The 25348-nt window shown below is 41.8% G+C and overlaps 1 protein-coding gene across 7 annotated transcripts in view; it reads right to left on the bottom strand.

Moving 5' to 3' along the window:
• The window catches only part of Eph (Eph receptor tyrosine kinase), a 359408-nt gene that overhangs the window by 169048 nt on the left and 165012 nt on the right, over positions 1–25348 (bottom strand). For all 7 annotated transcript variants that reach the window (XM_083135337.1, XM_083135333.1, XM_083135336.1 and 4 more), the window contains exon 2: positions 23915–24048. In XM_083135337.1, coding sequence (XP_082991463.1) covers positions 23915–23981 — 67 coding nt within the window. In that variant the 5' untranslated portion in view covers positions 23982–24048. The remainder of the gene's footprint in view (positions 1–23914; positions 24049–25348) is intronic.

Below are 25348 nucleotides of genomic sequence, written 5' to 3'. Positions count from 1 at the left end.
CACAGTACGAAATTAACACGCTCTTGGTTTACATTGCTCGCCACTATATTTACAACTCTGTCTTCATCTAGTCGCGAAGGAACAAAAAACTCGAGCTCGGAGATTTCGGATTGCAAGGAAGCTCACGAACACTATTGACTTTTAACGGTTTCTTCTACAGCGTAATCTTGATACAGTGTTGCACATTCAAAACCTCCAAACGATCCCCATCGGCACAAAACTCTTTCAAGGATATAAACTTAAGCAGGACGTTACTGGTCAAAACTATGATTAAAATGTTTTATTATCTGTGGCTCTTAACATCGTTTCTAAAGCGTATTTTTTTGTGTATATATAAGAGCAGAACTTGGATGAATTACAGATGAACTTTTGCGTGTTATAACACAGGTTAGTGATCGTTTTGCAATATTTATATAAATGTCTGCATATGTCTATAAAAATAAGCGGGCATTACAGGCCGCAAATGTCGGCATCTCCGTCAGCGCCGCCCGCCACGCTTCTCCCGATCTCTCGGCTGCAGATCGAAATGAACGCACGGTATATTTAATTTAAGGTGCGGAGTATACATTTGCCATTCCACAAACTCAGTCTCGAAATATATATATATAAAGACAAGTAACCAATGTAACGGGATATACCAATCTACGAAAAATTCTATACGAATTCCAAACTCAATTTTAACTAATCAACTTCAAGATTTGTTATCTTCCAATAACCTTCCATCTGTCAGATAGATTGTTCTGCAAGGACACTAACGAAGTAAACGCATAGTACTATTTTCCATGCAGCTTTCTTTCCTTCCTCAATAAAAATAATAGCTGATCTGTGAAAAACTTGGCTCAGGGCATTATATATATATATATATATATATATATATATATATATATATATATATATATATATATATATATATATATATATATATACACAGTTGAGCGTCGATTATCCGAAGTAATTGGGGGACATGGGTGTTCGGAAAACTGGTTTGTTCGGATAATCGAACTGTACATGTTTATTTGCCAAAAAGAAGTACTGTACAGTAAATTTATTCATAAAAACAGGCATCTCTTTAAGTATTACAAAGTAACGTACAAAGGCAACTTTAGTAGGAATATATAGTATGTGGTACAGTTTATTAAACAAAAATATGTACATATTACATACGCATGGATGATGGACGGTAGGGTGGGAGAGTAACAGGTGCGAGCGAGTACACAGTTCGGTTAAGCGGTCGTTCGGTTGACCGACGTTCGGATAATCGACGCTCTACTGTAATTGGATTAGTAAAAGTTGCAATTTTTGACGTCTACGGAGAAAAATTCACGCAGAATTCAGACAGCCTGAATATTTGCCATTTTACACAGACATTAAATGCATTCGATGTGCGCCTCACGCGTGGGAAGATGGATGTCCAGGTGGTATTTTCGTTCTAGCCAAACCTTCTCAAGCATCATGGTATCGAGACGAGAGTTAGTTGATGACCCCGTCTCGTCTCGAATTGTAAATGCATATCTCGTTCTCGGTTTAGTCTCGATTTGAACGTTGATAGTATAAATATCAACTAATTTATATAACTTAATATAAATTAAGATTTACTTGTTTTCAGCTACTTTTGGCTAATCGCGACAATGAGGATGAAAGGTTGATAAAATGAAAATTATGAAAGGAAAATCACAAAGACAGCCTACCTAAAACTTGCAATGTACCTCCACCGAGGATCTAAACCGGGACCCCTCTATTATAAACCGACAGCGTTAACACTACACCTCCGGGGAACGCCTCAGTACGTTAAATTACCGATCGGTAGTATGCAAAATTCGAAAATCAAAATTACACATTGTAAACTTTCAACGGTCTGAAATGTTTCAATACAGGTTAGAACCAGATGAATTCTCATTTTAAACTCATAATGTTGCACAGCACGCGACCTGTTCGAGACATTCGGAGTTGCGAAAAAAAAACTGGAACGGATATCCAAGTCTGTCTGTCAGTCACTGCTGACCTCAACAACGTTTCCCCGTCGTAATGAAGTATGAAGAATTAATGGAACCTGGTTGCATAAGGGTCTTCTATTGAATAAAACAACTTTACATTAATCTTCCTGCCTTGCCCAAATTACGTAACCCGTTCAGTGATTGTCTTTACGCGGAAATTCTGCTTGGAAAATCAGAAACAACCAACCACGAGGTTCGTGGCAGCCATGTTTCTCTTCTGACCGGGACGAAACGAACGGGCACTTTTCGAGATGGCGCTACGAACAGTACAGTTACATGGTTGGACTGGATGCATGGATAACTCTGTCATCGCACATCAATAGTCGACTTTCGTCGATATTACTGCAATGTTAAATCTCAATTTTTGTCTTGGGAGAAAGCCAAATGTCTCATCTCGCATGTGTCTAGTAGGTACAAAGTAATCAATGTATTTAGGGGGAGGGGTGGACTCCCCACCTCCGAAAAACTTATCAGTACTAAAATTAAACAATGATAATATATAATACAATATTAATTCATTTACATATTAACGTATTAATTTTAACATTTATATTATTATTATTATTTGTGAGACACTTTGTTCGAACCCCTCCCCCTAGTGGCGAACCCAGAATTATCGAAATGGGAAGGGGTTACGTATATTTTCTTTTAGTACCCAGCCGTCATGTTGCAATTTTCCTGCTTTTGACGTTCTTCTTTTTATAAATACTGAGACAATGGTGTGTTATGACCCGCCCCCCTGTGAACGCCACTGCCACCCCAATAGATATAGATACATGGCTGAAAGTAATGATAAATTGAAGAGGTAATATAAGGACCATATATAACATTATGATATATTATGTATTTACATGCGTGTTCACAGTCGGCAACCACAGATTATTCACCCAAGATGCGGCAAAACAATGCTGGGCCAACAATTTGGTACAGGAAGGGCAAACCTTTCGCGTCACAGGTCTCCGCCAAGAGAGAGATTTGGCAACATTGATCGGAGCAACCGTGCGCGCTGGAATGCCACGCCACCTGGAGACAAAATACAGCTCAAGGCCACTCGGAGAGCAAAACCTCAGGTTTCATTTTTCATTCTGAAGCGTTTTGCCACGAATATCAGCCACTTAGGAGAGGTAACACGGACGGTTTTGCCGAAGATGGTATCTTGCGAACACAGTCCGCTACCAGCTCCTTCTGGGGGGTTTCGTGGAGCGGCGGGGGCCACCGGACAACTTCCAAAACTGAGACGCGACTTCCATGCCTTGTAAAACACGTTTCATATCAGGTACACCCTTGATTTATTGGGTTAGCAAGATGATTTCTTTCCCCCATACCCCCGCCCGAACGAAACAAAAGAAGTAGTCTTGAAACTTCTGTCACCCAACGTAGTAATTCACGCGCGCTGTCCCTTATGTACACCGTTCCAAGAAATATTACCAGAAGGTCGCTAGTTGTGCCCCAACACTCTCGAGGCTCGAGTTGCAGACATGGCAGGACAAGGGTTACTGCCTGAGCGGTAGAAATTCCACTGACGTATGTTCATACCCATTTGACACTCGAATGCTTCACATGCCTGTCCAGAAGTAAAAAATACAATGTAGCAAGGATGCGGTGGTTATGTATCTTGTATATGATTCATGTTGGGACTTCGTCATGCTTCTACCTTGCAAATGAAGGCAATTTTTTTTCTTTGCACGCGCACATAGTCAGATTGGTTTATCGACATTGCAATCCTGCGAGAGAATCAGAAATGTGACAACGAGTATGTAGTTACAATACGGGTGGGGGGCAGTTACGATACAGTCAGGGTTTTCACTGATTCATTTTGTTTATTTTACTTCACTTTTCTGCCACTCTTGAAGAAGATCAGTATGAAATTAAATGATAACTCCCCTCCACAAATCCAACTTTTATGCAAATTATTTTACTGTTGCCTCAGCAGGCCACTGGAACAAGTTGTCAGCTGAAATTCATGCCTCTTCCTCAATTCTGACTTTCGAAAAATTGTTAAACTTAAAATTACACCTATTAAATAATGACAATTAAAAATTTGACTTCCGAAAGTAAGTAGCAGGTGCAGAGAATGACAGAAGGAAGTAAGAAAAAGGAACAAAAAAAAATTGTACGTAATATTTTAGATGAATTATTCCGTTTTGTGTGTGTGTGTGTGTGTGTGTGTGTGATATATAAACTGTACTGCCTTTTTGTTTGTGTGTGAAAGGGTGAACATGTGATTGTGTGCGCGTTTATAAACTGTAGGCCTTTTTTATATACTTCATTAGTAAACAAGATGTGAGACAATGTCCAAGAATATAGTTAAGTGGAAGAAAAGTACACAAACCCGAAATACATAAATAAAAGAACACCTATGCCCAGTGGCGGAGTGATTAGCAAGCACATCGCGCTACGACGCCAGGGGTTCCGGGTTCGAATCCCGGCCTGGACATTGATGTTTGTGAGTGTCCACTCTTCAATTTCATCATATCATCACTCATCCCCATCTTAGCAAATTAGCCAAAAGTGGCGCAATAAACAAAGTAAAATAAATAAATCAATCAATCAACCTATGACCAGGTCGGGATTCGAACCAGAGGTCCCAGACGTTGTAGTGCGCTGTATTAACCACTCCGCCACGAAGGCCTGCCGCGTAGTCTTGAGCCAACTGAAGCTTGGAGATGGGGACGGAAAAGGTTGGGAGGGAAACGTCATTCGATGACCCCGAAGGAAATTATGTTTCACATCGCTTCTTCCTGCTCCACCAATTTGTTCCCCTGATTCCTAGTGCAGCTGTTGGCTTCTGAACCAACGTAACGTGGTGACCCGGTGCAGAAGGGTTGGTCCATAACAAATTAACATGCTCACTTCCGTCTATCCCGAATCCGCCGCGGGGACAAATCAGCCAACTTTTACTTTTAGGCGCCTACGCAGTCCTTTTATTTGCAATCCGGCGTATTCTAATTGAGCATCTCACGCTAGGGGAGAATGAATCTGATTTTTCATCTATCTTCTTCAACTAAGCTCGTGTGGGAGGAATGATGCGGGTTCACTCCCTTGGTCGGATAGCTAAGGCTATCAGATGCTGCGCTGAATTCACACACGACGGATATTGGATCTCTGTAAGTTTACACCGTGAGAAATACCGCCAGGATTTGATTCCCGGCATGGGTGTTCTTTTGTATCACATCAACAATTTCATTGGATCAAGATCATGTACAGCCTAGATACGCAGAAAAAACGACGTAAAATAATAATAATAAAATAGTTTTGTGGAAACTGAAAGGAAAAATGTCAACAGCAACAATACCAAAAGATGGTGTGCGGAGAAACTGGCAGATTTTGAATTTGGATTCTTCATTTGTTAAGTCCACTTTATGCACGGATATGATAATCGGGACTGGACCTACGGTTTATAGCGGGATCCGAACCAATGTGGTCCTCCACCCTGCATCGAACTCGGGAACTCCTGCTTCCAAGGCGATGACGTTTTACCACTACGCTATCTGTTGATTGATTTGTTGTTTTAAGTCCACTTTATGCACATTAAGGCTAATCGGGACTGGACCTACAGTTTAAAGCTCCCAGTTAGTACAACGAAAGTTGATTCATTTGGTTTATTTTAGCTACTTCGCTATTCTGCCACTTGGCTAATCGCGAAGATGATGATCAGTGTGATGCTATGATGGGACTCCCATGTGTAAGCAGGGATTTCTCACCCGGGACCCCCCGGCGTCGTAGAGCCTTAGTGTGCAACAGACCAACACCGCAATCCAAGCCTACATCTGACGGTTCACACGGGCCTCTAGAAAGCGACGTTCCTTGGTGTTCACAGATCTGGGCCGGGCAAAATTCAATTCGCCTCAAAGAACCGATTATTAATCAACGTACACTACTTTCTCTGGTACTGTCAACCGCCTCTTGGAATCTTCCTGCTCTTGCAGACAGCGTTTCTGCCCAGTCATGTTTCAGAGTGCCTGCACACCCCTCCGGTGCTTGGTCGTGCATACCAAGCAGGTGAGAGCAGAGAAAAAGGTCACCGGAACGTTGGAGGAAGGGCACAGCCACTTTCATCTACCCGGTGAGGAGCGACTAATCCGTTTGTATCCACCTGGGCCGACAGGGCCACCAGTAGCCGGAGACCTCGGGTGATTTCATGCGGATGGAACTCCAGCGATGGACACAAATGCTGAAGGAACTGCTTCGTTCAACAAAGGTGACGTAAAAGCTCGCATGAGTACAAACAACGACTTGCACACTTTCACCACCTTATTACAGCGCGGTTGTTCAATTGCGGAATATTTCAACATCGCTAACGAAGACATTTTCTGCAAATCATTGACTTTGAGATCAACATCACCAGCCTGTTCGTACGCAACGGGTATACTTGTGGCAGCAGAAGAAGACATCTGAAATCGCCTGTTTCTTCTCGATTCTCTTGCTCTTTGAAGCAGGTCCCACACTTACAACCTTACTCCACGAACACACAAGTTTTGATTTAGTCTCTGTGTGTGTGTGGGGGGGGGAGGAGGTTCCAGTTTGCTTCCTCCCTGGTCGCAATTGTGAATGTAGTGTTATTTGCATCAAGTCATCGGGGTGTAAGTGGTTATCAAACCATCAAGTGATCTCAATTGTTCTCGATTCATTCTATGGCTAGATATTCGCAATAGTTTTGGTGTTTACCTAAGTCTAAAACTTAAAGCTTTGCTGGTGTCGGCCAAGTCCGTGCCGACCACTCAACTATAGACATGTCCTAACCAATTACAAAGGTGAGCTTGAGTTTGTGTTTTAACCCCTACACAGATAGGCTAATCGGAAGTGGGCCTACAGTTTAAAGTGGGATCCTCAAAGATGAGTTTTTCTAATTTAATTCACACATTCTCCACGCCTAGAGACGTGGCAAAAATCAAGAACCTGAACCACTGGAAGTGTTTCCAATATGTTACTACGATACATCAGAATCGTCTCTTAGAACCAACCACATTCCTCCTGGCGTTGACTACAATCAGAGAAGAAAAAGCCGCCGCTTCAGTGACGTCTGGTAGTCGATGAACAGGAATACCTCCGCATGCTGAAACATACGTTCCCCACGGTAAGTTGCTTTCATTATTTATCCACAAGTGTCCTCACTAGGAAAATACCACAAAGGCACCGCGTGCTACTTTATAGGCAAGTCCCTAGAACAGGTCGAGGGGAACCACTAGACAAATGGTGTAGGGACTCCAAGGTACTTCTTTTCTGGAGTTCGGCAATCTGGAAGTTTGCCTCCCATCTGTTGCAGGCGAACAATGATTACCCCATCCCTCCCTCTGGTCTGTTTCCAATCGAGTATCCATTCCACGGGGCAATTCATCTGCAAAGACCACATGTTGCCTTTCCTTGAGGAAGACGCCCCCGAAAAGTTATGAACTCCTTCTGTTTGCATCGGTGTTTTCCCTGGAGGGCAGACACTTCCCAGAAAAAAATCGACCTTTTTCCAGTTTTCCGAAACGCTAAACATCAATAGTACACCGGCGCAGCTGTCGTAGGGGCGAAGACAAGAGCACCAGGAGGTGGACAAGAAAACTACGAAACTTCCTTCTGTCTCTAAAATCAAGAAATGAATCGAGGAGCAAGGCAAGAAATGTATTTTTCAATTTTAGTGGATAGAGAAGCTGATGATTTAATGACCGAAAAAAATACACAAGCTACTAACTTTGCTAATCAACTAATGTTTAAGCTAATTAGTAAATCCTGAGAAAACAAATTCCCAACAAGAAATGCATAACAATTGGATCGTCAAAGCAATGTCTAAACCTATCACAGCAGCAACATGCACTATTTTCTTCCTTAGTCGTCAGTGGACAGTCATCGTACATTCTCAAAAATACCCCTACGCACAAATAATTCCCACAATCCTTCGGTCCTTCTACACACAGTTCAACCATCTTACTAGCCTTGCTCAATCAAAACGAACACCGTCTGGTTTGGAAAATATAACCTTTCTGCATGCGATAACGTCTGAGGTTCACCTCAGCAATATTAGTGCAATTCTTGGCAACATAATGAAATAAATTGTGTCGCATAAGAACTACAAAATGAATTAGTCCTGCCTATCTCGATACAACAAAAGGCGTACGATCCTGGACACTAGACCTCGAAGTCATCACGATTGTATAACCTAAAATTGACTGTACACCGTATTGGTTCATGTAATTGTTGCCCGCATTAAGATTTCTATCATTAAAATAAAATTGCGAGTATCGTAGCGCTCGAATAATATTACATTTTATAACAGTGACAGTGATAATGAGATATCCTTCTTCTTATCAAAGATTTTCATCATTGCAATAAAAATTGTGTTACATGACACTACTTCAGAACCAGTACCACAAAGAGATAGCAAACAATATGGAAATTAACGATTTGTTCCAATGTTGCTGTAGTGGAAGAAGATAAGACTGTTAAGCCGTTCTACATACTGAAGCTTTCCTTTTCCTAATGGTTCATTAATCAACAGGATAAGCCATCATATAACTACGCTTGTGATTATATCTACTGGTCAGTTTAAAATCCATTGAATGTACTTGCTAAAACATTTAACTACTGCAGTTTATGAGAACGCAGACACATGTTCAAGATTGCATGCTGCACTAATTTGCAATTAACATATCAATCGGTGAAAATTTCATCTTTCAAGGCTTACCATTTTCCATGATACCGAACTGATACTATAATATCGTTTCAGCTTTGTTGTGGCAGTGTCTTAAAGCTGGGCAAATACGAACATATTCCTACGTTATTCAAGATACCCCCACAAAAAAAGACGACCAACCTACATACCTTGCAATGAGCGTGAGCGTATGTATCGCTGTGCAAAACGCAACACAACACGGCCGACGGTCGTAACGTGTATCGCACATCGTAAAGTCGAGTTTTATCAATGTTCGTGGTCCGCGGCAGCCATAAAACATTTTATTTATTTCCCTATCATAAAATGCTGGTTTCCTGCTAATCAATAACCGTTGCACCAACCTCCTTCCCAGTCCAACGACGTCCATCTTCGTTTTTCCTTGTGGCACCACTCCCCTAGATCGATGTAAAAGACTGCACTGTTATCTCAATATTGCTACTCTGGTAAACGACTCCAAACTTGTGAACAACTAATATCGCCCCAATTAAGGGTTTCCGAGAACAACGAAAGGGATGGGAGAGCGGCTGGGGTCAGAAATTGTCCCATATGAGAATTCTTAATATCCTAACTGTCGGAGGAGGTATTTAGGGGGGGGGGGTTCAGAGGGACCGGATTATCCCCAAGTACTAAAATTAAATAATGAAAATATACATGTTTAGCATTTGTTACATAATCGAAGGTTTTATTTTTATTTTCGCTGAACTCTCTGGAAGGCAAATACTATGTTGGGATCATACAGCTTTCAATGACAATACCAAATGTGATTTATGCACACTACTACTTATAATAATATACATAAAATATTAATAATTAATTTTACTATTCGTCAACTGGATCTAACATCCCTTTCTTCTTCAATAAATATTCAATTCTCTCTATTTGACATTAATTTTCTTACCAGGGCAGTTGTTTTTATACAAATCTTAGCGATCTTAGGTATGCTAGGTAATGAATTAATTTACATAATACTATTTTAATTTAATATAATAGGTTCGGACTCTTCTCCCAGAAATACGTTTCTAACTACGTGCCTGGTGAACTTCCTTAATTGTAATATCAACAATACGCGCAAGATTAGAAAATGCATCAAATTTAATTCATGCACCTCAAATGCGTCAGATAATACAACCAAGTGTGTCATCGTTGACCTAAACTTACGATCCGATGATCTTTTAACGAAGTAATAGCATGAATCAAAAGACGCAGTGAGATGATTCTCTTTTGTGCTTGAATCAAAATTTAATGCATTTTTTTTGCACGTGTGTATTTCATTGCATCTTTAATTCACATGATCACGGTTTATACATTGTTTTCTTACTTATTTTTATTAATTTGTTGTTCAAAAAGTTATCATCAAATTGAAAATGACTAACTGCAATATATGACATGGCTGCAATCCAAAGGAAATATTCTAATATTCTAACAAACAGGACAAAGTAATTAATATAATTATATACAATATATTTTAGTGATTGGAATATTATAATTGAAGGGCTCCGGGGTAAAGAGCCATCCTTCAATTTTCGTGTGTAATGACCACGTCAGGCAATTTGCACTAGACTCATTGAAAGCTTCTGAAATAGGTAAACACAACACGAAAACATTTTTTTCTACAGTATAGCTTCTAATAACCTTTCTGCATAATAAACCCAATAATGATCAAAATGTCATACCATGTTTTACCACCGAGGCATTCAATTAATATTTATAAAAATCATGCGCGTCTCGCTACATATTCTACATTTTGAATATGCAATTTATTTTCTCTTTCTAGGATTGAGCCTCCCCGATGTGTGGTAATAATGGGGTTCCTGGTTCGAAAACTACTTTCCTGGCTCAGGCCACTGTCCAGCGCGGCCTTCATTCCATGTTGTGCTCAGACCCACAGGCAAAAGTGGTATCCGAACCGCAGCACCACCGGGAACCGATCCTGGGACACCTCGATTACAAGGCAATAGGCGTCAGTTTAGAGTTCACGTGCTCACACAATGATTATCCTTCCGACTAGTGTTTGTGTGTTCTGGGAAACAAAAATTGTTCTTTTCAATTTCATATGGTAATGCAGTGGGTTTTACAGCAACCAGGGTTTCCTTGGTGATTTACTGGCACTGGAGGAAGGGTAAGTCATTAATTTCCACGCAAATGAGAAAGTCAAACGCGCCTTCCGCCATGACTGAGTGAGGCCTTTTGAGAGGATATGGGAAACGGACCACACCTGACCATTCTTCACCCTGCGAGAGAATACCTTCATCTTCCGTTGAAAGCGGAACGAGGAGAAGCAGTGTTGGTAGCTTGGTTTTGAAAAAAATACCCACAAGTTATTGGGGGGGGGGGGTTCACGATTAGCTAGCTTGTAGGCCAAAACTATTCCTGCGAGCACAATTCCTGGAAAACTCACTGAATCATGACTTTGTATTAGTAAACGAGTTTATAAATATGCTCTTCGGTTGTCACACATTTAAAGAACTCTTTTTCCATTACCAAATAATAACTTGGCACCCACAGGAAATGAATGCACTACGTGGAAATTTAAAGGAAAAATACAGACTCGATCGAGATACGAAACCGGGCGTCTGACAGCTCAGTTGGTAGAGCAGTGGAACGATATGTCGGTATGTCAGACACCCTGATTCGAGTCCTGGTCGAACCTGCATTTTTCGCCTAAATTTCTGAGTATTTTCGTCTCGTTCTTTGGATAGGAAAGGGGAATTATTCTGGACTTATACCACCAGTGTTGACATATTTTTCACATATCTTTCCTAAAAATACCTTAGTTAAGGGAAATTATTTTGGACGAACCATCAGTGTTGCGGTATTTTTAACGTATTCCCTCCACCAAAAAATCCCTACGTCAAGGGAAATACTCATCAGTGTTGAGATATTTTAAACACCTTTCCCCCCAAAAAAATCCCTACGTAGAGAAATTTGATGCGGCAAGGGAAATTATCCTGGACCTACCATCACTGGAGATGAGCTCAGTGGACTGGAGACAAGCAGAGTCGGTGGGAGGAAAGCGGTTTCAGAAAGCATGAGACCCATCCATCAACCCGGCAGGGGAAGAACGTCCAAGTGGGCGAGATTCCCAACCCATTGTGTACATGTGGCGTGACCTTCGACTCAGAAAGCAGCAAGATCTGCTTCTTCCTGCTGACCCCCTCCCCCCTTTTTGGATAAAGTATTACCTTAGAGACCCCAAAAGCAAATACTTGTCTAACCGCAACAATAATGGAACAAGAGAGAATCGCTTCCTTGCAGCGCAAGCTATGGATGTTTCGTGCGTGCTTTGTCAAAGGTAATCCGTCAAGATTGATTGAAACGAATCTTACTTCACACCTCAAATTTGGCCAGTTTGTTGTAAGTGATTTTATTTTCTCTTCCTGCAATTGTATAATTTGATGTGTGTAATTTTAAATGTATCAATTCAAGGGTAGTATTATTTTCTTATTTTATACAATCTTTTTGTAATCAAAATATTTCGCATATACATTTTCAAAGCTTATGTGCTCATAGATATCAAGCTCATAATTCACATCACAGATCTTCCTAAACCTAATAAGGTCGATATTACAATGAAAACTGATTCAACTCTAGTCCTTGTTGACGAAGCATTTCTGCCCTTGCACAAATTTCTTTCTATCTCCGTGCAGGTTTATAGAAATGAAGTTTCAATATTATAATTGTACACGTAAAGTATCAGGACTTGTAAAAATTAGTTATGAGAAATGTTGGTACTGTGCTGTGCAAATGAGTCATGATATAAAAACTTTAATATTGACCGAGCTTATAGAAAGCAACGAAACGACCAAAAATTAACAAAATGTCCCTAATCAGGAAAGTTGTAAAGCAATACTGGTTCTTTTGTGTGACGTACTGTACACTTCACGTCTTGTCCATGTTCTTATTTCTTCATCGATGAATACATGAACGTGAGAAAAACAGCGTCGAGAATGTTGGTACGTTTTGAGAGAATATTAGTTGTCAAACCACTAACCCCATGAGAATTTTACTTGAACAGTGGAATGTCAAGAATGGGTTTGGTGGCGGTTATAACCACATCTTGTCCCATACAAATTTGCAAGTCACGTCGCTGTACTATACGCTGCGTTGTTGGTAAACATAAAAAAACCCGACTGCATATTTCTCATGCTTGCTACCAATGTCAGTTGACATTACTTGTACAGAATTTAACCAGAAGTAATGGTTTGAACCTTGATCTGCAAGCCAAGAGTCTGACGTTGGAACTGAGGGAGCCAGCGACACAGTAAGAGGGTTCTGTGCGCGACAGAAAGGGTAAGTATGAAACTGCATTTTGCCAAAAAAAAAAAAAAAAAAAAAAAAAAAAAAAAAAAAAAAAAAAAAGCCAAAAACGAAGAAAAAGTTCACTATTGCTACCCTTACGTCAGACACGCCTAACCTACACGTTATGGTTGCGCGTATGAGCCGTGCGTCGTCGTGTCGGGGAAAAAAAACTTTTATTAGTATGAGCTTCCGTCTCGCACCGTTGGAAGTCCAATGGATCACGTAATGACACAGGGAACACATTTCGCTCTTCATAAATCTCGTGTCCACGATTCTGGCAGCTCTCAATCCCCGACCCAACTGCACATTTCGCGAGGAGGCGGTGACTCCCGAGGAAATAATTGAGGTTTACACGCGACATTAAACGAATTCTCGGCCGAGGGGGCAAAAATGAAATTTACAGCGGCGGCCGGCAGCTTTTATTCTCCCCCAAATCGGCCAGAAACTTCGTTAAATCTGGCACTGTTTGCGCTACCTATCGCACCGCCTGCGTTTTTATGACGTCCGCGATGTTAGAAACAACCGTAAGGCATAAAAGTCGTCAGCGTATGGTACGCGACCTCTCAATTCACAGCGTTACAAACCTACTCTCAGTGAGGCGGTGTTGTATATTCGAAGCATGGTACCGATACTGCGTTTTCATCACGCTCAAAAGACTGCTGGGCTTTTATGCATTGCGTTATCGATGACTGTATTCATGCTGGTCTCAGGGAGAGAAGAGTCTAAACGTTGTCATGCACGGCTGACGACGTTACTCTGTGTGAAACTTCAATGTTGTTTCAACAGCAGGAGATTTTCACGGAACCTGATTCCCGTATCCGTTTCACTTGCAGCCGCCACCCCTAATTTGCCAGTGGACTAGTCCAGTTGACGCATGCGCACTTGCGTCAGTGGTCTCGACTAACGCAAGCTGGCTGTAGTCGAGTGATGTTCCCAGCAGGGAATTTTCCCCCCAGGAACGCAGAATTTTGGGACCGAAAATTACAGGGAAGGGAAAAAGATAGAAACATCCAAAAATAAGAAAGAAAGAGGAAAATTATGCACTACACAATTGCTTATTTCTGACTCACGGCTGCTTAAGCTATTTCCTGTTTAGTTGTGCATATAAGTGTCTGAATATTGTATTTAGTATCATTCTGAATTCAACTGATTAATTCTAACGAAAAGTGTATTTATAACTATTATAAATAGTGAAGACTGAAAGTAAAGCAAATTTTGTAAATTGAATAGCTTATGTAAAAAGGAAATAAATAAGATTTGTCCACCACCAATTGACATACCAATCAATTTTTTGTTACACACTATAAAAGTGTTCACAAAGGCCTCATTTGAATTTAAATTTGCCTCCACGCCCCTTAAAATCGTTCGTACGCCCTCCTAGATCGAAAACTTCGTATATACTCTCAATAAGTGTTTTTCCTTGTATTATTTTGAAAGAGGGAATTTTAAGGTGGAAAAGGAAAATGTTGCTAATACAACAGGGAATTTCCCTCTGGGATAGGAAACTCACTGGTTATAGTGGGCTACGATGCTGTATTGTAATGAAGAATGGGGGAAATACACCCCTGGTGCAGCATATCTAAATAAAGAACGCAAACTGCAGTAAAAGATGGCAAAATATAAGACGGACTACGAAAATAAATACTTAAAATTCCCCCTCTCACATGAGGCCCTGTTTCAAAAATTACGGGGACGCCACTGAATCAAGATGGCAATACTAACCAAGCTCCTTAAAATGTGGGGATTATAATTCCTCACTTCGAAAGCACTTAAAATAATTTGAAAGTGTATGGTTGTACTCTGACAAAGACTGTGAGAAACCTTTTGTCTCTCTGTGCGTCGAGACCTGAGAGAAAGCTTGGTCCAGCGGGTGAGACCTCGCCTTTCCAAGAATGAGAAGGTAGAGAGCCGCCGACTTGAATGCCCTGCCTTCTTCAGTGCCCAAGGGCGCGATCACAGGCCAGAGCTTCCCCGCTGGGGGCGGAGGGGAAACAAAACGAATTCCAGGTCAGCCATGTCATCGGACGACTTCGAATGAGCGAGCAGAAACAACGGCTTCTGTAGCTCGCCTCGATTTGAATTTGCCCTTGGATGCTCTTTGACAGGTGGAACCGCGACAAGAGTTAACTTTTTGGTATAACTTGCAACAGTGGCGTGCCCAGGATTTTCGAAACTGAGGGGTTATGTATACTTTTTCTTGGTTGTCTGCCCTCATTTTGTCATATTTTCCTACCTTTGACGTTCCTTTTTTTTTAAGGAATACTCGGCCAAAGCGGGGAGGTTATAACCCCCATCAACCCCTCCCCCCTTGGGCACGCCACTGACTTGCACATCAGGATACTAAAATACAGAAGAATTGATTGATTTGCTATATTTTACTTTGCTTCTTAATTTGCGAAGATTGTGATGAGTGATATGATAAAATTAATGAATGGACACTCAGAAACATCCATGCCCAGTCCAGGATTCGAACCCGGGACCCGTGGCGTCGTAGCACGATGTGCTAACCACTCTGCCATGGGGGCCGGCAAAACAGATCAAATATATAAGACAATAAGTTTGAAGGCTGTTTAAGTCCACTTTATGAACAGACAGGCTAATCGAGACTGGGCCTACAATTCAAAGTGGGACTCGAATCACGATGTGCCTCCACCGGGAATAGAACCCTGGATTACAAGGCGACCACGTTACCACTACGCCATCTTAACTAGAGTGGTAGGCTAAACCGTATTACATAGGCCTCGATGGTAACTTCGCAGCCTTGCAAAGGGTGCCGGATTGGATACCCGGAGGTGGCACATAATGGTTCAGATCTCACTTTAAACTGAGGGTTCAATACCGATTAGCCTATCTGCGCGTAAAGTGGACTTTAAACAAAAACTCAAACTAATTACAGACATATTTTTACGGCACCCTCACCTTCTGTACGCTACACTCTCCCATTTAAACTTCAAATAGGAAGTCCGGGAAAGCGCAAAACAAAATGGAATAGCTGACGATGTTTACTCGTGTGACGAGGCTGACAAGTTGACAAATGAACACTTGGCGTGGTTCGATACAAGCAGCCTTTTGTCGCACCTCTCATAAAAATGGAGCAGCCTTTTACACGGAGCAGAGCTAATGAATAATACAGCCGATAAAGAGCCACGGAATGCATCCACACTACTCGGGATTCCAACAACTTCCCAGCGAGACCCCGAGGTAAGATCTCTCCCAGCACAAAAGGTCCCGGCCAGAAGAGCCGAGGGAAATATCACACGCACACAAAATGTTTGATACTATTGTCAACTGCTCAATAGCGGCTCCGGGTTTTCTCTATACAATACGCCAGCTGCTTCGCCTTCAGCTTTTTCGGTACAACCGATGTAGAATCCAGTGTTGCCAGCGAGTTCACACAATAACCAAGATGTTCGGACCACAGATAAATGTCAAATATACTTTGCACAGTAAATAGGCCGTTGCGTACTGAGCTTAGAAGCAAGACCATAGAATACTTTGTCTATTAATATAGTAATTTAAATATGAATTACTAATAAAATTGTGTGTTACCCTCTTTTATATTCGGCACCCGCCAAATTTTTTTCTATCCCTGTCATGGATGTTTTAACCCCCTTTTCAAATAAAATTTAATTGAAAGTATTTCATACAATACCTTTACTATGTAACACACAATTGCAAAATCATTCGTGCTTCGTCAAAGAATTCCCTGCACACAATTCCCCATATGCATGTACAGTCACGGACACTGCCGGCTTGTAATGAATACATGGACTTTCAATGGAATCGTTACAAGCCGGCAGTGTCCGTGACTGTACACTCGCACATTCACTCACATATGTATTACGTGCATATTATGTTTAACGCTCTCGCTTTTTATGCGAGCGGTCCCAGGTTCGACTCGCAGTCGGAGCTCCAAAATTTCGGCGTGGGCCCATCACTGTCACGACAAAATAAATAAAAATTCACAGCTGATGAAACTATTATAATGGTAATATTATTTTTTGACGTGAAAATTGTACATACGCGGAAAACCAAAAATTCTTAATTCTTAGAAGATGAAGTTCCCGGTGCACATTGCACAGTATCATGAAGGCGCAAAGGGTGATGTGGAGATAAAGCCCACACAATTCTAGGCTTTTTAGGTGGTGTGATCAATATTAATTTGAGGCTGGGTGCTACGTTTTACTGGGACAATTCAGGACTCCAGGAATCGAACCCGGGTCTACTGTGTGGCAGCCGGACACACTACCGACCGGACCAATGCAGCACAAAATTTGCTGCTAATTTCTGAACCACTCCACTGCGCAGGTTAACTAGGTAGTACATTTATTAACCTAGCAACCCTGTTCTAGGCTAAGGAATGCACAAGAAGCTATTGTGCCCCTCCCCTTGAAGAAAAAAAAAACTGTACTACGCAGAGGTGATTATTTTGTTACACGCATCGACTGGGCGTAGTGATCTTGGAAGGGAAAAAAACTTGAACCGGGTTCGTCCCGCAGCCCCCTCCCCGTCCAAATAACACATCACGGACCCGTTACCTACACACCGAGTGCGCGCGACTGAATAACTCGCTGGCCCGAAAAGTAGTGAGTACTCACGCCACGAGGGTCGTCCACACGGCAATTCAGGGATTATAAATTTTTTATAAGCATAGGTTGTGCTCTCTCCCCCCTCGAATCGGATCGATTGAGGGGGAAGGCGGGGGAAGTTGAAGATGCCTCCTCAGGACAATGGCGGTCAGGTCGGGCACAAAAGGGCCCTTCATTTCACGCATAAATGTGTACCAAATTACCCACGAAGGGAGAGAGGGGGGGCATAGAGCGGACTTCTGTCAACTGTATATACAGGGTGTGCATCATAATAGAGTAAAAAACTTTAAGAATTTATTTCGACTACACTATGTGGAAAACAGCAATGATATTAGTTGTGTATCAATCAGGAACACTTCAGGTTTCTATGAATGTCCACAAATGCCTACAAATGTTCAATGTGGCTTTCACCAGTAATGCAACACACATCCCATCGCAATTCCATTTCTTGCCACACACTCCTCAAGAACTTCTCGTCCACCAAAGCAAGGGAGTTTCTTATTCTCTCCTTTGCAGTTGCACATTCTGTCGCATAGGTGGCGCATAGACTTCGTCTCGCACAAAGCCACACTTCTGCTTCCGGTCCACAGAACTGTTTTCATCATATTCAACTAAAGACCAGGATAATGCGATCATGAGGATGACACGGACTATCTAAAAAGTGCAGTAGGTACTTGTTACTTAAAGAAAACTACACTGCTCCAAAAAAGAAGGTAGTCAGTAAGTAATGAGACAAAGATTTGATGGGACACTACACTACAAAGAGCACTTAGATTCGAACCCGGAACCTCTGGCGTCATAGCGAGCTGTGTTAACCACTACGCCACGGAGGTCGGCATTGTGGTTTACAGTGGCATGAGTTCCAATGACGTCATCAGTGCATTTACAAAGAATATGGTACATTAGGTACCACAATTGGTGCAACAGGGCACCAAAAGGCATTCTGTTACACCGAACATGGTTATTCGGAAGATGCATGTTATAATGCACCACACGTTCTTACATTATGTTGACGTTTACTCATGCTGCATAACAAATGACAGGTAAATGGAAAACTAAAACATCTACGGGACAAACAGTTCAAATTAACCCATGTCGAAAATCCCACATGGAAACTTGCACAACGCGACGCCACGGGCGATCACCTGGGATGAAAAGCGCTCATTGCAACAGCCTTGGGGCAAAATTCGATCGAGTCCTGCTGCAGCGTTATGAGGAAAAATGCATGGGAATATAACCCACAGTTCATATCACCCCGAGTGTTTCCTGCATTCCGTGTCCAATTATTCCAAATGAACGGTTAAAATAATGTCAATCGCTCTCAAAGCTAAATGTATCATAATTAAATAGATCAAGTTACAGGTCGCCATAGATGCGGTTCGATGTAAACCGTTTTGGACCAGAAAGAAAAAAAAACAGCTTTTGTTACTTCTGGGCTGATGATATCTGTGATGGAAAAATAGGTGACGTCACGATTCGCACAGCCGCGACGTTCTTGGCCGATTTTGTTTGTCGGGTGCTAGGAAATATCGTGAAATAACGCGAGCTTCTGTTTGAACAACCTGTTCAAATCTCCGACTTGAATTCCATATGCCTACAAGAACTGGCATCCATCATGGCTGTTCGAAGCCACAATGCAACGGTTTGTGTCGTAGGTGAATCACACCTGCAGGCTTGCGTAGGCACGAAACTATTGCCCATATCTAGACCGGCGAAACAAACCATACCACGATTCACGTGAATGCTACAAATTGTAAGGAGATCGAGTTTCTTTTTAGAATTTGGGACATCACAGCCGGTTTTCAAAAGGACAGCATTTCTTAGGTGGGGTCGGCCAAAGGTCTGTCTAATGCAGCGACCACGAGGATGAATGATGAACTTATGAAATGGTTGATGAAGAACAAATGTTCACTTATGCCTGACTAGGATTCAAACCCGGGAATTTGAACCGGTGGCAATGTATGTGATTAATTTGTTCATCTATTTATACACGCCAACTCTGAACGATGCAAATGCTGTTACTACTGCTAATTGTAATTTCTTTAGATGAAGGTAAAATTTGGGCGAAACGGGAAATTTTTACCTTGGAAAAGTGAGGAGGTGTGAGATCGTGACATCATTGCTTCCAAATTTTCCGCCACTATCTTATGGTCTTGGATGCACCATGCACAGAAAGGTTAACCGGGACTGGACCTACAGTTTTTAAAGTGGGATCCGAATCACTGTGTGCTTCTACCGGGTATCGAACCCGGGGCCTCTCATTCTGGGGGTCATCACTACCACTATGCCATCTGGGACGCACGGAGTGTCATATGAAAACGTCCTCCTCGGTGACATATCACACACAACCTGAAGACACATTGACTCCAATGACACATTAACGCGCATGAACTGCAAATGATGCACTTTTTGGTGTGTCAAAATACACACAGAAGCGAATAAAAGGGTACTTTAATCAGATTCTGTCCCGTGTGATGCACTAAAATGCATCAGTTGGATCAGATACGATCTTCCCAAAGATAAAAGATAAGATAAAGATAACAAAATTACGCATTTAACTGTGCCAACTGATTGACTTGATGCATTTCGATGGAACTAACTGGAGCTCAAATTGCTTTGGAGAGTCGGTCTACCATACGGTACGGTTGCCCGTGAACATTGCTGAAATCCCACCACTTCCCTAGACGCGCCAACACAGAACCTCCTCCAAGCGGTTCTTGGTTATTGTCCGCAGCCAGGTGAGAGAGAGAATAAGTCACAAACGGCGTTGGCGGGAGTACAATGGGAGGTCAATTAATTGTAATTACACCCCTCATACACGGCTTGTCCCTCCTCCGAGGAGTTGGGCCATTTGGAAGGACGAGGGAAAAATAGCATTTTAATGGGCAAAGGCATCAGCACCAGACTGCGACATATGGACATCAAGAAAAAACCTGCGCCAGGTTAATCCAGAGTGGCAGCAAGAACCCCCTCCCTCCCTCAACCTCCTGGTGACCGTCCAGTGTCTTCGTTCTTGTTGCGGAACGTCAATCAAGAAGGCGGTCGTGGATCCTCGTCCCTTTGTTCTCGAGCACTCTGCTACTTCTTTTTTGTGTGTGGCTCCAAACCAGTGGTGCAACTCTCTACGTTTTAGCACCAATTCTGGTATCAATTTGATTTGGTTTTTTATCCCACTTTTGGCTAATCGCGAAGAAGAAAATTGATGAAGGGACACTCACAAAGAACACCAATACTCAGGCCGGGATTCGAACCAGAAGTGAACCCAAAACTAATTCTCGTGCGTCTGAAATAATGAGTGCTTCCTTGGTCGACTCAGACATACCATGCTGAGATGATCAATACACAGTTTTTCTCTCTTCTGTTGTAATTATATTTCATATTATCGTGCGTTTCACAATGTTAGAAGTATCAATGATTTCGTTCTTCTTAATTTACAGTTATATTTACCCGCGTTCAAGAGGTTTGTGAACAGTGACAGACACCCAAATTTCCTCAACATCCACCAAACGTTTCGCAATCGCTCAATATATGGTCATTTTGGATCAACATTTACCCTTAAACCGCCTAAATACGAACTTACATCAAGATGAAAAATTCGTATAAATCTCGGTTTGTGGACACGCTAGATCATGAGAAATTGGAGACGATCCAAAGAACATGAAAATTCAGAGCATATCGGCTCTTATACGTTTCAATGTACAGCACCGGGGTTGAAATGACTTAATTTACTTGCAATGGGATCGTCACATCACAGAAATTTCCGTGACTGTACGTGTATATTGTAATTAAAAATCTTACTGGTTGCTTTTTACCGATCCCACTAAACTAGATTTTTACTTTTACAGAACCGATTACAACACAAAGTCTTACACGAAGCATTAAAAATAAGAAAATCGTTTCATGATTGGAAGTCAAATTGTTGGCGATTTCATCTAGTGGTAATAATTTGCTCGCCATTGGAAACACTGTTCTGGAAGGCCATTTTCTTGCTTGCTGGCTACCAAGGCAACAGCAGGCCAGAATTGCTGCTGTCATTAATAACGAAAAAGGTCGTCTTCCATAAGGAGTATGGTTGCTTTGACAGCAACGAAATGCCGCATCTTTTCTTGCAGCTATTCTGGTTTTAGAAAAATGCAAGTCCACTCCGGTATTTTTTTCCCCACCCCAGATGCACGTGCAACAAATGTTGTGGTCAACAAATGGCTCTTACCAAAAGTAATTGGTTACTTGTCTGCGATTTGTCATCGCTAGCATACTGTATGTAAAACTGCAACGATAAAAAAAAGTAAATGACAAAGCAACTGCACACTTAGAGAGACAAAAAAACATTCCTGATTGGACTGTAAGCTCGGCGTATACACCAGGGACGAAAATTTGTCACTGGTGTCAATTATTCATTAGTTTTGTTTACACATTCCGAATTTGGACAACAGTCGCGTGGACTCGTGGTAGCGAGATGAGACTGACTGCTCATTCTCACATCACTACAGTAACGAATAAGCTTATGCACATACATATTCATAACAGAGTGATTCAAGGAACACAATCTTACCAATGAGGGCTGTGTACTGCTGTGAAAATGCATTTAGAGTTATTTCCCCAACACCGACAGAAGAAAACGTTAGTAATACTCACAACCTCTATTTCTAATCACTGAAGAGGCATATAGAGCTTTGGAAAAACCATATTCTTAAATGCTCCAATTGGTGAGCCCTAAGTTTTCTGTTCTCAAATTTATTTGAGATGCATCCCAAAATTAGTACAGACTCTACTTTTTCGTATATGTTAACCTAGTAATTGCTTTGTTATTATTTCTCCCATGCATGGTTTATTGATTTATTTTATTTACTTTTAAGTGTGTTGCATTAGTGTGCTTGAGCCAGGAAATCTACACAACACTATCAAGACTCAATTTCAATAAATCTCTTTATTATAACGACAATTTTGCCATTTGCTGTTTTTAATGGGTTTTTGCATCATGTGATATTTTGCAACATAAAGTCTCCCTCTGCAATTGTTAGCACAAGGGGGTCTAAAGTTGCCATTACAGTACAGTTAAACAGACTCAAATGAGAATGAGGTGCTAAATTACAGTTCATTAGGACATTGACGTACTGTAGGAGTCCGTATGCATATATACAACTACGTAATTGTCAACGCCTTGTTTTACCCGTCTCTCTCGGCTCGATCAAAGAAATTGGTTAATGCAACAATACCCTTTACAACAAACGTAATGAATTTGTTTCGCGAGAAGGAGATTGGGTTTTTCTTGTTAAGACCATCTGTAACAGACAAGATGAGATCAAATTGTTTTACATTTTCATGTTTGCCGTGAATTGTAGAGCATGTTTAGACGCAGAGCATACTTTTAAACGTGCTTTCTCAGTATAACTCTACATCCACAGAGCTTAAAATACCACGACAAAGTTTGTTTTGTCCTGTAAACTGATCCTCCAGTCCTGAGGTGTGCAAGTAACGTAAAACAAAGAAGCATCGTTAGAATTATTCGTGTAATTTCCGTAACTTGTTACTAACAAAGTAACGAGTACTTCCGTTAGTTACTAAAATCTGCATTAGATTCCACTAAGTTATGGAGCGTCAAATAAATATTTTTCTAAACATTCTCGAAGAAAGCAACAAGTACTTCAGAACCGCATATTTTTGCTTCGGTGGTAGGGTGACTTTTAAAGGGGGACCGAGAGGAGATTCCCCCTATGGTTTCGGCACCCCCCTCCCAGGTTGCAATTTTTTGGCTCTAGGGAGGGAGGACTGTGTATATAATTTAAGTACTGCTCCGTTGCTTCAAGGGACAGAATCCACCCCCTGGAAAGTTTTCAAGTATCACACTGGTTACAATGAAGTTTTGTCGAAACTCGCATCAAGTACCGTAATCCAACTTTCAAGTAATGCAGTGTGGTACAGTCACGGACACGTCTGGGTTGTGAAAACGCCATTCAAAGTCAATGAGATCTATGCATCTAGAAGTGTCCGTGACTGTACAATGCGCGCTGGGGGAGGGGGAGTTATTCATCCCAGGATAAGCGTAACTTGGGACTAACTTTAGGAGAATAAGGCAAAATCAAACTGGGGGGGGGGTATAAAAGTTCCTACATAACATAAAAACTAACGTTTATTTTGGTAAATAACTGTTACCGAAATCATAAAATGCACTCTTTACTTTGCGCCTCAGGCCCCAGGCGCCTAACACATTTTAGTAAGGCTGAAAAGGGGTGGCGGGCAAGTGCTCCCCCTGCCTATGCCTCACAGGAAAAATTAAATACATTTAATATAATTTTAACGGGGCGACACAGTGTATTGCGACGATCGTCAATTGTCATTTGCACTATTAAGAAAACAAAAAACAGGGCACTTACCTTGCTCGGCCGACGCGATCCAGATCTGCAGCACTGCCGTCGCGACGCACAGCAGGAACTGGCCCATCGTCCCCGACGGCAATGGCTCGTCCCTTGTCCCACACTACAGCATGGGTGAAGCTTTCAGCTCGCCACTGCAAAACAAACGAACACACGCTTGTCTTTAAAAAAGACACCACACGAACTTGCAGCAAACTTACAAAATCATCTAACAAAGATAGTAGTACCACTGATAACACACCTAGCAACTACACATCACAGGAGACACTGATACCAAGAAATGTTTGTAAGGCACCGATACGATGGGGAGGGTCTGAATTCACGCCGCGATTTGGAACCGAGTGTCAGGCTGCTTGGCCGACACTTGCGACGGCGAACTGCCTCGCCACTGTCTGCGAAATGGCCGAAAACTTTTCCGAGCGTCGTTCTGCTTGAGCAGCAACAGAGTCCGCCATGACTGTGGCACGTCCGCGCGATCCAAAACCGCACTGGACGTGCAGACTCCGAGTTCTTGCCTCACCGCCGAACACTTTACCATGCACGGGAACGGCGCTGCCCACATCCGGTGCGGAGATGCGACGAAAAACCCCCACAAGAACACAACCGCAGACAAAACACTCGCCAGAAAGCAACTCAAGCGCGACAACAGTCCGCAGCAGCCATTCCAGCACAGTTGAGGGCAAGGAATATAGAAGTATCTTAGGAAGAGCATTCCGAGACACGGAGCTCTCCCATTGGCTAGAAGCCGCAACGAGCTCTGACGTGACCAAGGGGATCTGTCAAGGGGCGTGGCTCGCGTAGCAATGGAAGCTTACGGGAAATATTTTCATTTTTAATTGTCCATATCTTGCTTCTGTTAACCATTTGAGGCAGAATAATAAGCAAAACGCAAGGAATAAGACCTAGGCAATAATATGAAGAAGTTTACAGCACGCAATTACAATAAATGGCGTTATACAAATCAAACAAAAAGTACTCACGACTATCCTCTTATATCGCCCCTACATTGAAATCTGAAGTTGCGTATGGGTAAATAAATACAATTTTACGTATTAAATATTTCGCTACCACACCAATACTTATTATCCTTCATACCTTCAAATTTTCACAGATGTTTGTTATTAATAATTTGTTCATTATAATTTATATATCTAGTATACATAGGATGTCGCTGTTGTTATATGACGTCGCTTTTCTACGTATTTAGGGTAACCGCAACAATAAAAATGAATGATGAAATGATAAATTTGATGGGAGCGTAGGCTAGATGAGTGTGGCAAGCACTGGCGTACGCAGGGGGGCTTAAGGGGCTGCAGCCCGCCGAAATTCTTAGAAAATAAAAATATCAAATGAAGACAGTAATGAAGTAAAAAAAAACAACTTTAAAATGACCCCCCAATAACTATTTTTGTGTTTGAATAACTTTTAAAACGA

Source organism: Lepisma saccharinum, chromosome 14, assembly GCF_977018435.1.
Source record: "Lepisma saccharinum chromosome 14, izLepSacc3.1, whole genome shotgun sequence".
Classification (NCBI taxonomy): domain Eukaryota; kingdom Metazoa; phylum Arthropoda; class Insecta; order Zygentoma; family Lepismatidae; genus Lepisma; species Lepisma saccharinum.
Note: the sequence above shows the minus strand (reverse complement) of the source record. Positions and strands in the feature narration are given on the sequence as shown.